Here is a 15,331-nt window from a genome sequence, read left to right as displayed (position 1 = left end):
AGCGAATGACAATAGATATTTCTTGTCTTAATTCTCTGTGTGGGCTATGAGTCTTCTATCTCGTATTGAAGGGCAAATGTAAATTTTGTGTCAAACATTTTGTCTGAAACTCCAACACTGAGGTACTTGGAGTCTTGTGTGTAACACCTTCCTTCCCAGTAGCCGTCCTTGTTCATAGTCAGTGGACAGGGAGTTTTGCCATAAACCTGGACCTTTCTCACATGGGGGATTTTGAGCTTGAATGTCACCATCTCGTTGCGTGGCAGAATTCCAGAGAGCGGCTCGATTAATTCACATCCGTCAGTCCAAGAGCTGAAAATTTTAGGGAAACTTGGCCAGTGGACATTCTTACCACGACATGAAATGAAGTATTCACACACGTGATCATGTGCTGGATTGTGTTTTGCCTTCTCCTTGGCAAAGATGGTAAAAACATAAAGACCGGCTGCAGGAAGGTGGATCTGGAATTCCACCCAGTTACCTTGCTGAGTTTTGAAGACATGATTTCTCATGACCTCATCTGACAATGTGACGTCATCACAGGACAACTTGCTGGTGAACGTGAGATCTCTGTTCAGCATGAACCTTATTTTACACTTGCCATCATCACAGTAAATAATGGGTTCAGGGTGTGAGGGCTTCATAAGACCCTGGTTCTCAGTAATCCAGCTGGGCCCCAAAGGATTGTGAAATATCTTTGGTAGCTTGAAGTTTTCATCAATAAAATCACATTTAACCAAATATGCACATATAAAGGAAAAAGTCTCCTCTTTAGAATTAAATAGTTTGGCATAAATCTTTAACCTGAATTCTCCAGCCGTTTGTGGAAGAACCTCAAGCTTCATGCCATACTTAGTTATGGTTAAGATGCCGCAGTCCTTTTTCCCGTCCAGATTGAACATGAAGTACGTAGGATATAAGCCCTCCACATTGATAATAACTCTTCCATTCACTGTTTAAAATGATTGAAAATTAGTTTAGCACGTTAGAGATGCCCTTCACTGGTGAACGCACAATAGGTTCCTATTGTTTTTTCAAGTTAGCATAACTTTGCTGCATTCTCTTGAATAAACCTACTTTACCTAACACTGCCGCCTGCCAGAGTTTCATGATGAAGCTCAGTCTGTGTATTTCCCGATGCCTTCGCAGAGGTAGAAAATCAGTTGAAAACAAAACAGCAATTCATGGAAATGAACATACTGGAGCTCCATACTGACAAGTTAGACCAGTATCTGTCATTCATCTGGTTTTCCTTCTAGCTGGTGTGGGAGACTTAAAGTAATAGCACATTACTACTTAATTACTAATTCCTGGGGAAGGTATCAGTTAGTTAGCTAGTTGGCTAGGGTGCGCTGAAAAACCAGAACCAACAGAGTGGGTTCAGTCCCATTTGTGGCTGTTGTAGATTGTGGAGGCCCTGCCTCCGCACCTTGGCCCGTGCTAGTGGAGTTGTTATTCTCAAATTGTATATAACTAAATGTCTCTTTCTAATGAAGAGAGGTCCCTCTGGTCCTTTACCATGCCAATCTCTTTACGTTCTAGGTGTCTCATTACTGTAATTGATCCAACTAATTTATGAACATAATTGCTCTGTGTGCATTATCTGGACTACTTTCTGTAACAACAGGTAGCAATAATTAATTTGGTTGTTATGTGAATTATTGAATCATGACTCTATGAGTTATGGCCTCACTTTTAAACCTGAGTAACAACACATTCAGTTACTTGTTACCACTGCATCTCAGGTTTACTGTGGTCTATTGTTTTCCTATCCGCTGTCATCCCTGCATATGGCACTGATCAGGGCAAACTCGATCTTTTCCGTCAATCTTACATCTCCATTCTCCCCGGTCTCCCACACCCCCAGTCCCTCAAGTAAAACATTGCACAAATTCTGAGCTGACACTCCAGTAAAGTGTTGAGGGAGTGCAGCATCTTTGGAGGCGTAAGCTTTCTGTCCATCATCACACAAGTGTTAGGTCTGTACAAGGAGGCCATTCATCTCTTGGTGTCTGTGCTGGCTCTCTAGGAATTTTGGGTTAATGCCGATCTCCTGCGTTATCTCATAACCTGCACATTGTTTCTGTTTAAATAATCATCTAATGCCCTCTCAAACACCTCAGTTGAACCTACCTCCAGTACACTTCCAGGTTGGCCACAAAAGATCTCGTGGCAATACTTTGAAGGGAAGAATACTCCCAGGTGTCCTGGCTAAGGTTTATCTCTAAAGCAGCAATGCTTATCTGGGCAGTTACCTCATTTGTGCTTTTGGAATCCTGCTGTGTACAAATTGATTACCTCATTTCCTATATTGTAACAGCAACTCCAAAATTACTTCATTGGTTGTAAAGTGCTTTGAATTGACTGCTGGGGAGGGTGATGAGCTAGAGGTCGTGGTACATGTTGGTACCAATGGCTTGGGCAGTGAGGAATGAGGTCTTGCATCAAGAATTCAGGGAGCTAGGCAGTAGATTAAAAATCAGGACCTCAATTATTGTGATCTCTGGATTACTCCCAGTGGGACATGTACAAATGGGACAATCTTAACCTGAAACACATTGGGACCAACGACCTTGCAGGTAGGTTTGCTAGTGCTATTGGGAGGAATTTAAACTAATCTGGCAAGGTGGGAGCACACAAAATATCGATGAAACCAAGACACATCATGCTGTAGCAAAGGAAGCAAGTCAGAATGAGTTCAGCCATGTTGAGTGTCAAGAGAGAAAGGCGAGGCTGGTTAGTCTTTATTTCAATACGAGAAGTGTAATAGGTAAGACTGATGTGTTAATGGTGTGCATTGGCACATGGAAGTGTGATAATGTTGCCATCACAGAAACATGGTTGAGGAAAGAGATGGACTGGAAACTCAACATTCCAGGTTATAGGATTTTAGGTGAGACAGAGGAGGATATAAAAAGGGTAGTGGTGTAGCACCATTAATTAAGGAGTCACTTACTGCAATAAGCAGAGATGATATCTTGGAAGGGTCTTCAAACTAGGCTTTGTGGATTGAACTTAGGAATGTTAAGGGAGGAGCTACTTTACTGGGAGTGTATTATAGGCCCCCAAAGAGTCAGCAAGAAATAAAACAGCAAATAGGTAGACAGTTCACAGAGGTGTGTGTGAGTAATAATCAGGTATTTATACTCAGGAATTTAAGCTTGCCTAACATAAATTGGGATAGTCATAGTGTTAAGGGTCTAGAGGGGGTGATGTTCTTGAAATGTATCCAGGGAAGAATTTTGGATCAAGACATTGAAGGCCCAACAAGGGCTGGTGCAGTGCTGGATGTGGTTCTGGAGTAAGTAGCCAGACAAGTATTCGATGTGGCGGTGGAGGATCATTTTGGTGATTGTGACCACAACACGGTACAGTTCAAATTTGTTCTGGACAAGGAGAAAAATGGCTTGCAAAAGATGGCTTTGGATTGGGGGAAGGCAGGTTTTATTAAAATAAAGCAGGATCTGGCCACAGTAAACTTTAGAGGGAAATATAGGAGCAATAAATTCAGATAACACTGGTTGTTTAGGGTAGTTCAGTACTGGAAGAGGAAGAAGAGTAAGGCTTTTAGCAAGTCCAAAAGGAGCAATTCAGCTGTAGTTCTAGAGGAATACAGGCAAGTACAGGAGGGAATTTAAGAAAGCAATTAGAAGAGCAAACAAGCAGCATGAAAAACGGTTTGCGAACAGGATTAGGGAAGATCCTAAGATATTTTGTACATACATTAAAGGGAAAAGGTTAACTGCAGAAAGAAAAGGGCCCAATAGGGACCAGGAGGACAACCTGTGTGTGTATCGGAGGATATTAGAAGGAAGATGAATGAATACTTCTCTTCAGTCTTCAATCTGGTAAAGGAGAACGCAGGTAGAGAATTCAGGAAAAGGGACTGTGAGGAACTTGCACAGTTTGATGTAGGAAATGGGAAGGTATTAGAGGCTCTGTCGGGTTTAAAAACAGACAAATCCCCCTGGTTCGGATGAATAGCATCGCAGGCTGCTGTGAAAGGCGAGGCAGGAAATTGTAGGGGCTCTGACACAAAATCTTAATTCTCTTTGGCCACTGGGGAGGTGCCAGAGGACTGGAGGGCAGCTAATGTGGTTCCATTTTAAGAGGGGTAGTAGAGATGAACCAGGAAATTACAGACCGGTGATTCTCACGTCCGTGGTAGGGAAACTATTGAAGAATATTCTGAAGGAACAAATTAATAACCACTTGGAAAGTTAGTTACGAATTGTCAGCATGCCTTTGTCAGAGGGAGGTCATGCCTAACAAATTTGTTAAAAATTTTTGAAAATGTCATCAAGTGTGTGGATGAGGGAAGTTCAGTTGATGTAGTTTATATGGATTTTAGCAAAGCTTTTGACAAGATCCCATGTGGAAGACTAATTGAGAAGGTTAAAGCACATAGAATTAAGGGAAACTTGGTGAGATGGATCAGAAACTGGCTCAGTAATCGGACACAAAGGGTAGTGGTAGGGGCTGTTTGAGTGACTGGAGACTGGTGTCCAGCAGTGTACCACAAGAATCAGTACTGGAACCCTTATTGTTTGTTGTATACATAAATACTGCTGAAAATGTGGGGGGAATGTTAAGCAAATTTGCAGACGGCCCCAAGTTTGATAGAGCAATTAACAGCAAAGAAGATGGTTGCAGGTTACAGGAAGATATAGACAGGTTGGTCATACGGGCAGACCAGTGGCAGAAAAGAAGAAAACAAGATGAGGGAGTATTTAAAGAATGGCAGGACACTGGGTAGCTTACAGAAACAGAGACATAGTGGGGTAATTATTCATAGATCCCTGAAGTCGGTAAAGCATGTGAATAGGATAAGTTAAGAAGGCATAAGGGACAGTTGCTTTTATCAGTCGTGGCATAGAGTATAAGAGCAAGGAGGTAATGTTGGAATTGTACAGGGTGTTGGTCAGGCTGCAGCTGGGGTACTGTGTGCAGTTCTGGTTAGAACATATAAAACATAGAACAGTACAGCACAGTACAGGCCCTTCGGCCCACGATGTTGTGCTGAACTTTTACCCGAAACCTAAGGTCTATCTAACCTCCACCGCTACCTTATACTATCATCCATATGCCTATCTAATAGCCGCTTAAATGCCCCTAATGACGCCAACTCCACTACCCTCTCCGGCAATGCATTCCACGCCCCTACCACTCTCTGAGTAAAGAACCTACCTCTGATGTCTCCCCGATATCTACCTCCTTTCACTTTAAAACTATGTCCCCTCGTAAAAGCTACCTCCACCCTAGGAAAAAGTCTCTGGCTGTCTACTCTATCTATACCTCTGATCATTTTGTACACCTCTATCAAGTCACCGCTCATCCTTCGTCGTTCTAAAGAGAAAAGCCCTAGCTCTCTCAACCTTTCCTCGTAAGACCTTCCCTCCATTCCAGGCAACATCCTGGTAAATCTCCTTTGCACTTTTTCTAACACTTCCGCATCTTTCCTGTAATGAGGTGACCAGAACTGGACACAATACTCCAGATGTGGCCGAACCAGGCTTTTGTATAGATGGAGCATAACTTCACGGCTCTTGAACTCAATTCCTCTATTAATGAAAGCTAACACACCATACGCCTTCTTAACAACTCTATCCACCTGGGTGGCAGCTCTCAGGGAACTGTGAACATGAACCCCAAGATCCCTCTGCTCCTCCACACTGCCAAGAATCTTTCTGTTAACCCTGTATTCTGCTTTCAAGTTTGTCCTTCCAACATGAATCACCTCACACTTTTCAGGGTTAAACTCCATCTGCCACTTCTCAGCCCAGCTCTGCATTCTATCAATGTCCCTTTGTAACCTAGAACAGCCCTCCGCACTGTCCACAACGTGACCCACCTTTGTATCGTCTGCGAACTTGCTAATCCACCCTTTCGCTCCGTCATCCAAATCATTTACAAAAATCACAAATAGAAAAGGACCCAGAACAGATCCTTGTGGTACACCACTCGTAACTGAGCACCATCCTGAATATTTTCCGTCCACTACCACCCTTTGTCTTCTAAGGGTCAGCCAATTCTGAATCCAATCTGCCACATTTCCCCCTATCCCATGCCTCCTTGCCTTCTGCATGAGCCTACCATGGGGAACCTTATCAAACGCCTTACTTAAATCCATGTATACCACATCCACTGCTCTACCTTCATCCACGTGTTTGGTCACCTCTTCAAAGAATTCAATAAGGTTTGTGAGGCATGATCTACCCCTCACAAATCCATGCTGACTATCACGAATCAAACTGTGCCTTTCCAAGTGATCATAAATCCTGTCTCTCAGAGCCCTTTCCAATAATTTGCCCACCACTGATATAAGACTAACTTTCCTGTAATTTCTGGGGTTATCCCTGCTCCCTTTTTTGAACAAGGGAATGACGTTTGCCTCTTTCCAATCTTCTGGCACTATACCCGTGGACAGTGAGGACGAAAAGATCATCGCCAAAGGCCCTGCGACCTCGTCCCTCGCTTCCCATAGTATCCTTGGATAAATTCCATCAGGCCCGAGGGACTTATCTATCTTCAACTTCCTCAGAATTTCTAGCACATCTTCTTTACTAACATCAACCTCCTCTAGCCTACCTGCCTGTTTCACAACGCCCTCCTCTACAACTAGATCCCTCTCAGTTGTGAATACTGAAGAAAAGTATTCATTAAGGACCTCTCCTATCTCTTTAGGCTCGGTGCACAAATTCCCTTTACAATCCTTGATTGGCCTTACCTTTTCTCTGGTCATTCTCTTGTTCTGCACATATGTGTAAAAAGCCTTGGAGTTTTCCTTGATCTTATCCACCAAGGTTTCCTCATGCCCCCTTACAGCTCTCCTAAGCTCTTTCTTCAGCTACTTCCTTGCTAACTTGTGTCCCTCTAGAGCCTTTTCCGTTCCTCTTTTCTTAGACCTTACATAAGCTTCCATCTTCCTCTTAACCAGTCGCTCGACCTCTCAGGAGAACAATGGCGCCCTCACTCGACCGCATCTTCTCTGCCTGCTAGGGACAAACATATCGAGCACATGCAGTATGCATTCCTTAAACAATCTCCACATTTCTGTAGTACTCTTCCCTGACAGCATCTGTTCCCAATTTATGTTACCCAGTTCTTGCCTAACTGAATTGTAATTACCCTTCCCCCAATTATAAACTTTACCCTGCCGTATGTACCTATCCTTATCCATGACTATCGTGAAAGAAACAGAGTTATGATCGCTACCGCCAAAATGCTCTCCTACCAACAGATCTAACACTTGGCCCGGTTCGTTACCAAGCACCAAATCCAAAGTGGCCTCTCCTCCTGTTGGTCTATCTACATACTGTGTCAGGAATCCTTCCTGAATGCACTGGACAAAATCTGCTTTATCTAAACTATTACAACTAAAATGTTTCCAATCAATATTTGGAAAGTTGAAGTCACCCATGACTACAACCCTGTGACTTCTGCACCTTCCCAGTATCTGCCTCCCAATCCACTCCTCTACTTCTCTGCAACTATTAGGGGGTCTGTAAAAAAACCTCCAACAAAGTGACTGCTCCTTTCCTGTTCCTGACCTCAACCCAAACTGACTCTGTCGACATATCATTCTCGAACTGCCTTTCAGTAGCTGCTATACTCGCCCTGACTAGCAATGCCACTCCCCCACCTCGTTTTCCACCCTCCTTATTTCTTTTAAAGCATCAAAATCCCGGAACTTCCAACAACCATTCCTCTCCCTGAGTTACCCAAGTTTCTGTAATGGCCACAACATCGTAGTTCCAAGTACTGACCCACGCTCTAAGTTCATCCGCCTTATTTCTGATACTTCTAGCATTGAAGTATACACACTTCAAACCATCCCTGTGTCCACAATTACGCTCCATCGACTGCATTTCTTTATAAACAACCTCACTCCCTATTGTGTCTGTTGAAAGGCCGAATACCTCACCCTCTGAATTATAAATCCGGTTCCCCACCCCCTGCCAATCTAGTTTAAACCATCCCGTACAGCTCTAGCAAACCTCCCTCCCAGGATATTTGTGCCCTTCTGGTTCAGGTGCAACCTGTCCTTATTGTACAGGTCCTACCTTCCCCAGAATGTGCTCCAATTATCCACATAATGGAAGCCCTCCCTCCTACACCAGCCCTGTAGCCTCGTGTTTAGCTGCACTTTCTTCCTATTTCTTACCTTGTTATCACGTGGCACTGGTAGTAATCCAGAGATAACTACCCTGTTTGTCCTGGACTTCAGCTTCCAACCTCACTATCGGAAGGATGTGATAGCACTAGACGGGGTACAGAGGAGGTTCGCCAGATGTTGCCTGGGATGGAGAAATTGAGCCATAAGGAGAGTCTAGATAGGCTTGGATCGTTTTCTTCAGAGCAGAGAAGACTGAGGGGGGCATGATTGAGGTGTATAAGGTTGTGAAGAGTATGGACAAGGTGAACAGACAGTAGTTGTTCACCGTGGTCGAAGGGTCAGTCATGAGAGGGCACAGTTGTAGGGTAAGGGGCAGGAGATATAGAGGGGATTTGGGAAAAGACTTTTTCACTCAGTGGATGGTGGGAATCTGAAAGGCACTGCCTGGGAAGATAGTGGAAGCTGAAAACCTTACAACCTTTAAAACCATATTTGGAATAGCACTTTAAATATCATTGAAGGATATGGGACAAGTGTAGGAAATTGGGATTAGCATGCCTTTAGTGATAATTATGATGGTACAGACTTGATGGGCTGAAGAGCCTTTTCTGTGCTGTATGAATCTATGATTGACTGTGGTTGAATAGGGGTTATGTAAATGCAAGTTCTTTCTCCTTTCCTGCTGTATATATCTTGATGCTGCACTATAAGATGTGTATGTAACGTGAAAATATTTAACATATGACCTGGAGCTTCCTGAGAAACTACGTAAGGAGGATGTGAATTTCTCTGCCTGAGTTTCCCCAATCTTTTATGCTAATTCTGCAGAACCTCTGCTCATATCCTCTACTCCTTTTTGACATAACCTTCACCCCTTTGCTCTCTCCTGTGTCCAAAGTGTACACTCCATGCAACTTCCCTGAACTCACGGCTATTCTGAGGGTAGCTTGAAACGTCATGCTCCAAGCGTTGGGTGCAAGAGCATTCAATGTTTTTGATGCCCTTTTATTGCCTGTTTGCAACAATATTTTCTCAAATTTTACTTCAAGGATCTAAACTGTATTTTCTGCAACCTTGAATGAATGTTTACAGGATGGCTTGCACTAAAATGTGAAATGCTTCCACAATTGTATTTTCTCAATTATGTTATATTTAATGTGTCAAGCAGTAGCTGGCCTTAATTACTTAATTTGCATCCATAATTGGAGAAGATGAAGTAAGCTTGGAACATTAAGGCTGGATGGTTCAAACACCGTGTCTTATGCAAGTTAAGATTTGCAGTGAATTTTGGTGCTATGCCCAGTTATATTGTTTGGAAAGTTCTAGGTCACTGTTTGTACATGTGTCTTTGATTTTGTAAAGAATTATATACGCATTTGTAGAATGGTTATGCTTTACTGTTTTATCCTTTCTACATATATTGTAAAATTATGAATAACCTTATTTTGGATAAACTAAACAAAGGCAAAGAAACCAGAAACAAAAACAGAAGTTGCTGGAAAAGCTTATCTGGTCTGGCAGCATCTGTGAAGAGAAATCAGAGTTAATGTTTTGGGTCAACTGGCCCTTCCTCAGAACGGATGGTGGCTAGGGAATTGTCGGTTTATATGCAGAAGATAGGATGATGGAGGGGGTAAAGAGTAAATGATAAGTAGGGATAGAGCTCAAAGAGACAGAAGAACAGTTGGATAGACAAAGGAGTGGATAATGATCTGGCTAAGAGGTTGAATAGCTATTAATGGGGACTGTTAATGGCTAACAATGGGTTGCATCTAATAGTAGACTATGTGATCGCAAGGACTGGTGTGTGGGGTTGGGGTAAGGACATGGGAGAGCTCAAGCCATAAAACTGCTGAACTCGGTACTGAGTTGAGAAGGCTGCAGGGTCCCCAAGTGGAAAATGAGCTGCTGTTCTTCCAGTTTGTGCTGAGCTCTGCTAGAGCACTACAGCAAGCCTGAGACAGAGATGGTGTCCAGGGAACAGGGTGGTGTGTTGAAGTGGCAGGCAACTGGAAGCTCAGGATCTTTTCTGCAGACAGGAAAGAAGCCAGCCCTAAATTTCCACTTTAGTTGATTTCAAGAATAAACACCTCTTCTTCTATCAAATGTTACTTTTTGTGGTTCAAATACAAATTTGCCAGATATCATTGTAGGTGCTGTTTTTCTTTCAGCCAGTGGGTTGAAAGCTGATCAATTGTGTTGAAAGATAAATCTCTAACTAGAGTGATTGCTGCTGAACTGTGCATTGAGACCCTTACCCAAAATCTAGACATAGCAGATTGTCAATACAATCATAAAACCCCCTCTTTTCCTCATTCTGTTTCATTCTTCAGCTCTCTTACCTCTTTCATTCTTTCTTTCTCTTATTGTCTTTTTACTTTCTCTTGCTCCCTCTTTTTCTCTTCCTCCTTCAACCTTCTCTCTCTCTCTCTCCCCATCTTCCCCTGTTTCCTGCCTTATCTTGTTCTCTGTAACCAAATACCCTTTTGCCGCCTTTCTCTCTTTCTCAGTCCTTCCGTTGGTCTGTCTCTCTTTGTTGCAGCCCAATAATTTCATGTTTCAACTTATTGTACAATCCTGAGAACCGGTACATGTCTTCATCATTTACCTGTGGACACCACCTGTACTTCGGGATGGATGTATGTCAAACCAATATCATAGAACTCTCCTGTCCTAAAGACCATATTTTCAAATATTTTGAGGGAAATCTTTGGAGAAATGAGCTGCCACTTTTCATCATTGGGGAAATGATTATTGATGAAGAGGGTAGGATGAGTAAAGAAATAAAATTCAACATACCTGCAATATAAAGATAGAGTATTTTAGAAATACATGGAGTAAAATTCCCAAGTTGCACTGTAAAATAGCAGGCTCTATTTTGCTTTCAGAGGAGTTTGGGATCAGTGTGAGGCCTTTTTTTTAGTCAATTTCATCACCTAGGCAAGTGAAGCCATATCTCCTAATCATTCAAATATCTTTCATCAATGGTGCACATGACACTGCAGAACTTTGGAGCTTTTCTCAATGGGTGAGGGGAAAGGGGAGGAGTCAATTACCTCAAACCCACCCACTCGCCCCAAGCTCTAAAACATCTGAATTTGACCATTGAGATCAACAGCCTGTCTAAAGGCTTCTTATAGATCAGGTGAACAGCTTTGTGCTGTTACATGTGCTCCTGAGGAGCACAGACTGTAACCCTTTTAGAAAAGGTCAGATAAATATGAAGGAGCTGTAAGATTGGGAAGCCAGCTGATAAGGAGGTTCAACTGCATGCCCCAGCTGCCATGGAATGGACAGTGCCAGTCATTGTTGAAGTACTGATTTCTGAGGCCATGATCAGCTACAGGAAGGAATTACCATTGAAAGTGACAATATCTTCATACGTCATCGTCCTTCTTGGATCTCATCTCCCCCTCATCCCTCACTTAGTGCTGATCTATACACTGCAAATGGTGTAAGCAGGCACCTCCATGCTCTGAAAACTACTCTTTTGCCTTCCCGCATTCAGGTCCCCAAGAGATGCTCCCTGGCTGGGAAGCAGAGAAACAGGAGACCAGAGCAGTGATGATGAACACCCAGCAATGACACACAATTTGACATCGGCAGTTGTCAGTTCAGACTCTGACACCATGCCTATCTGAGAGGATAACTTCAGAGTGGGTCAGATACTAGGGATGAATGGCCTGTAGCCAGGGCAGGCAACGGGGCCAACTGAGGTGCCACCTTGCCTGACAGCAAGGTCAGACATGCACTTTGCTGAGGTGGATTCAGAAGAACAAATTGATGGGGCAATCTACGCAAGAATGCTGATGGATTTGTCTAACTAAGTACTGGATGTCTACCGGTGCGCCCATGTCTGAAAAAAATTGTTTTTTGCAGGGATCTTGAATACAGGACAAAATTCTTCAGCATACGTCACACCACACTCTGATCAACAGTAACTTGAAGCAACCATAGACAATTCCAAAGTCCTAAGGGATTTCAACAGTAGCCAGAATAAATCAGCAGCTGCTATCGTACAAAAAAAAACAGGAAGTAGTTGACAATCTCTTGCACTAATGGGAACTGCGAGGGAAGTGGGAGGGGGTTAACGGAGGATGGTGAGGAAAGGTAAGTGTGTTCTACTCCTTGCTGAGCTGATGCACATTCAGCTGTTTAAGGATCAGAGATTCAATGAGGTGTTCAACTTAAAAATAACATCAGATCAGCATTGCCCTCCTAATCAACCCACAATTCACAAGTCCAGAGTGGGCAATGAAGACAACACCAATATGGGCATCCAATGTAATTTGACCCAAAGATGTGGGCACATGCTGTGGATGACTTTTTGGATCGCGAGTGCCAAGATCATTACCTGAGCAACAAGCATAACAACTGCAGTTTCTCATCTATACTGCCCTTCCATTTGATAGAAGCAGTATGCCAAAGGAGGAGGTCCAGGGGGGTTACAATGCCAGGTACTGTCAAATATCACAATCCAGTTTCAATGCAGTTCACCCCATCTTTAGGGGAAAGGGACTGAACAGAGATGACTTACTTCCCACCAAGTGCCATGTTTCAGGTGGGTTTCCATGAATGACTGTGCCATTCTCTGATCACTAAGTGTGGAGCAACTTCAGCGAAAGTTCTGCAAATGGTGACCTGTTTCCATTCTTGGGCAAGATCAAAAAGGACCTCAATTCAGGGGAAAGATGAGAAGGCAGAAAGATAACTCATCCCACAGAGTAAAATAGCAACATATTCATACTAAATGATTACAGTGCCTGCAATTTAGAAAAAGGTGAACAAAGAACTTAGATGAATTGAAAAGAAATACTAACTTGAAAGTAAACTTGGTGCAAGTCTCATTAACGTGGCCTGCCCCCCAAGTACTATCCAGAAGGTGCCACTTCCCATCCAAAAACACAGCATTCCATGCATGGTCATCTTCTCCTGTGAATGTCTTCCCAACATCATAGTTGTAGCCTTTGGAGTATCCTTCAATTGTAGTACACTGTATACCTGCAAGACTAATTTGATGGCATTTAATGTATAGTCAATCATTAGGCACATCCAGTTTATGATCTTCTTTTGAGAAACTTGTGAGGACTAACATAGATAGGGTTTGGTAACAATGGGGTTTGATTAAGGGGGAGAGAATTAAATCAGTTGCCTTTGCAATGTCAATTGGATTTTGCAAGCCCATAGGTTGTAAGAGGAGGGGATGATTTTGGACTTTGTTTATTTATTCTTGGAATCAAGGTGTCAATCATTAGGTCTCCCATTTCTAGTTGCCCTTGCGAAGTTGGTGGTGAGCTGCGTTCTGGAAATGCTGCAGTCCTTATGCTGTAGATGGACCTATGATGCCATTGGGGGCGCAGAATTCCAGGATTTTTACCCAGCACTAGTGAAGGAATGGCAATATACTTCCAAGTCAGGATGGTGAGTGGTTTGGAGGGGAACTTACAGGTTGTGGTCTTCCCATGTATCTGCTGCCCCTACTGTTTTGATTTGTTGCATTTGAGATAATAGACAATATACACTGTTGTCAAGTGGGAAGTATTCCATTACTCTCCTAACTTGTGCCATGTAGATGGTTTGGGAAAAAAAGATGTAAGTTACTCACCACAGAATTCCCAGCTTCTGACAGTCACAGTAATTTAATGGCTGGTCAGTGATAATACCCATGATTTTGACATTGGCGGTTTCAGCAATGGAGTAACACTGAATATCTAGCATAGATATTCACTTATCAGAATGAATATTCCAAAGTGTTGAGGTCCTAGTTAAAATTATGGATGGTCCAATGAGCTTTGAATTCAACATATTGAGGACAGAAATTATGTAGGGTGACTTTATGGGGTCTGACCTGCTTAACAAAGGAAACTATTAGGAAGACTCAAAGTGAATACTTTGCTTGGTGGTTCTTATTCTCTAATAAATGAAATTCACTGTTCTGAAGAGGGTCAGTGGACTCAAAACGTTAACTCTGCTTTCTCTCCACTAATGCTCTCCAGACCTGGTGAGCTTTTTCAGCAATTTCTGCTTTTGTTTCTGATTTTCAGCATCTGCAGATCTTTGGGTTTTTTTTGGAGACAAAACAAGATCTATGGACTGGCAAAATGAAGTGAAAGTGCATGAAATTCGACAATGGTTCCCAGATTGGAACTGGAAGTGGCCTTGCCCTAGGATATGATCATGTGTGGTGATTGTGGGAGGAGAGGTTACCTAGCAATGGACCAGAATGAGATTGGAGGGCCAGCAGAAACTATGGTCAAACTAGAGCAACAGCTATGGAACAAACTAGGGAAGAGACTAGAAATGGAATCCCTGTGATCAGGGCATTTTAGTGGTGACAAACAAATGAGAAAATAAATTGATAAGAGATTCAAAACAAGAAGAGTTGGATACTTGGAAACAATTTGGTGTCTCCTCTGTAGCACCAGATTGGGGACAGCCAGCCTGTGCAGCAAAAGAACTTTCCAATGGAGCTTAAAAGTGAGACTCAAGTCTTGGCAAATTCAAAAAGAGACAGTGTGATCAAGAGGTTAGTGTGGACTTTCCCACTGCAAGAAAAGTAATTTTTGAAGATTCTCTTCATTCTCTTAGCCACATTGATGTGATTGTAGTGGCTTGGTTAAAAAGAAAAGCCACTTTTCTACAGGGTGAAACATATTAAAGAGATATGCTTTTGAAAGAAGTAGGTGATGTACAAGGGAAGACAAGGAAATAAAAGAGTCTATTTAAAAATGCCCTAACTGCAGAAAGACTAGCACTGATAGAAGCAATAGACATGGGGTTTCCTTTACTGGACATAGAGAAGGAAATGCAAATTTAAGACATCCTAAGAAAAATTTGTCCTTTCTGTGTATAATTGTTCTCTTTGGGATAATATTCATTCAGAGAAAAGGTTGAGGATCAACTTTGTTACTATAAAAGGAAATGTGAGAAAGGAAAGAGAATTCTAAACAAGAATTGGTTGACAAAAGTTGCATATTATGTTTTACAAAAGACATGCTTGTTGCAAGAAATTAACAGCTGTCCTCGATGAGGGACATCTTGATTTATGATTCGTAAGAACTGTGAAAAACCATTGTCGTTCTTTGATTTCTTTGTATGTTGAATATGTTAATGTATATTATAAAGCTTTTAGTTTAAAGAAAAGCCCGGTATCTGTTGTGGTTTGTTAATTATGTGGTACTGTTTGCAAGGACTGGGATTACATATTATGAGTGA

At 42.4% G+C, this 15,331-nt stretch overlaps 1 protein-coding gene across 1 annotated transcript in view; it reads right to left on the bottom strand.

Annotated features, from left to right (window-relative positions):
* Positions 1–44: 44 nt before the first annotated feature.
* The window catches only part of ky (kyphoscoliosis peptidase), a 56,105-nt gene continuing 40,818 nt past the window's right edge, over positions 45–15,331 (bottom strand). The window contains exons 3-6 of the mRNA XM_048604147.1: positions 13,722–13,827; positions 12,937–13,125; positions 10,725–10,915; positions 45–952 (exon numbers count right to left, since the gene is read on the bottom strand). Of these exons, the coding sequence (XP_048460104.1) occupies positions 45–952; positions 10,725–10,915; positions 12,937–13,125; positions 13,722–13,827 (1,394 nt within the window). The remainder of the gene's footprint in view (positions 953–10,724; positions 10,916–12,936; positions 13,126–13,721; positions 13,828–15,331) is intronic.

The sequence above is a fragment of the Rhincodon typus genome, chromosome 13, assembly GCF_021869965.1.
Source record: "Rhincodon typus isolate 14 chromosome 13, sRhiTyp1.1, whole genome shotgun sequence".
Lineage (NCBI taxonomy): Eukaryota > Metazoa > Chordata > Chondrichthyes > Orectolobiformes > Rhincodontidae > Rhincodon > Rhincodon typus.
Note: the sequence above shows the minus strand (reverse complement) of the source record. Positions and strands in the feature narration are given on the sequence as shown.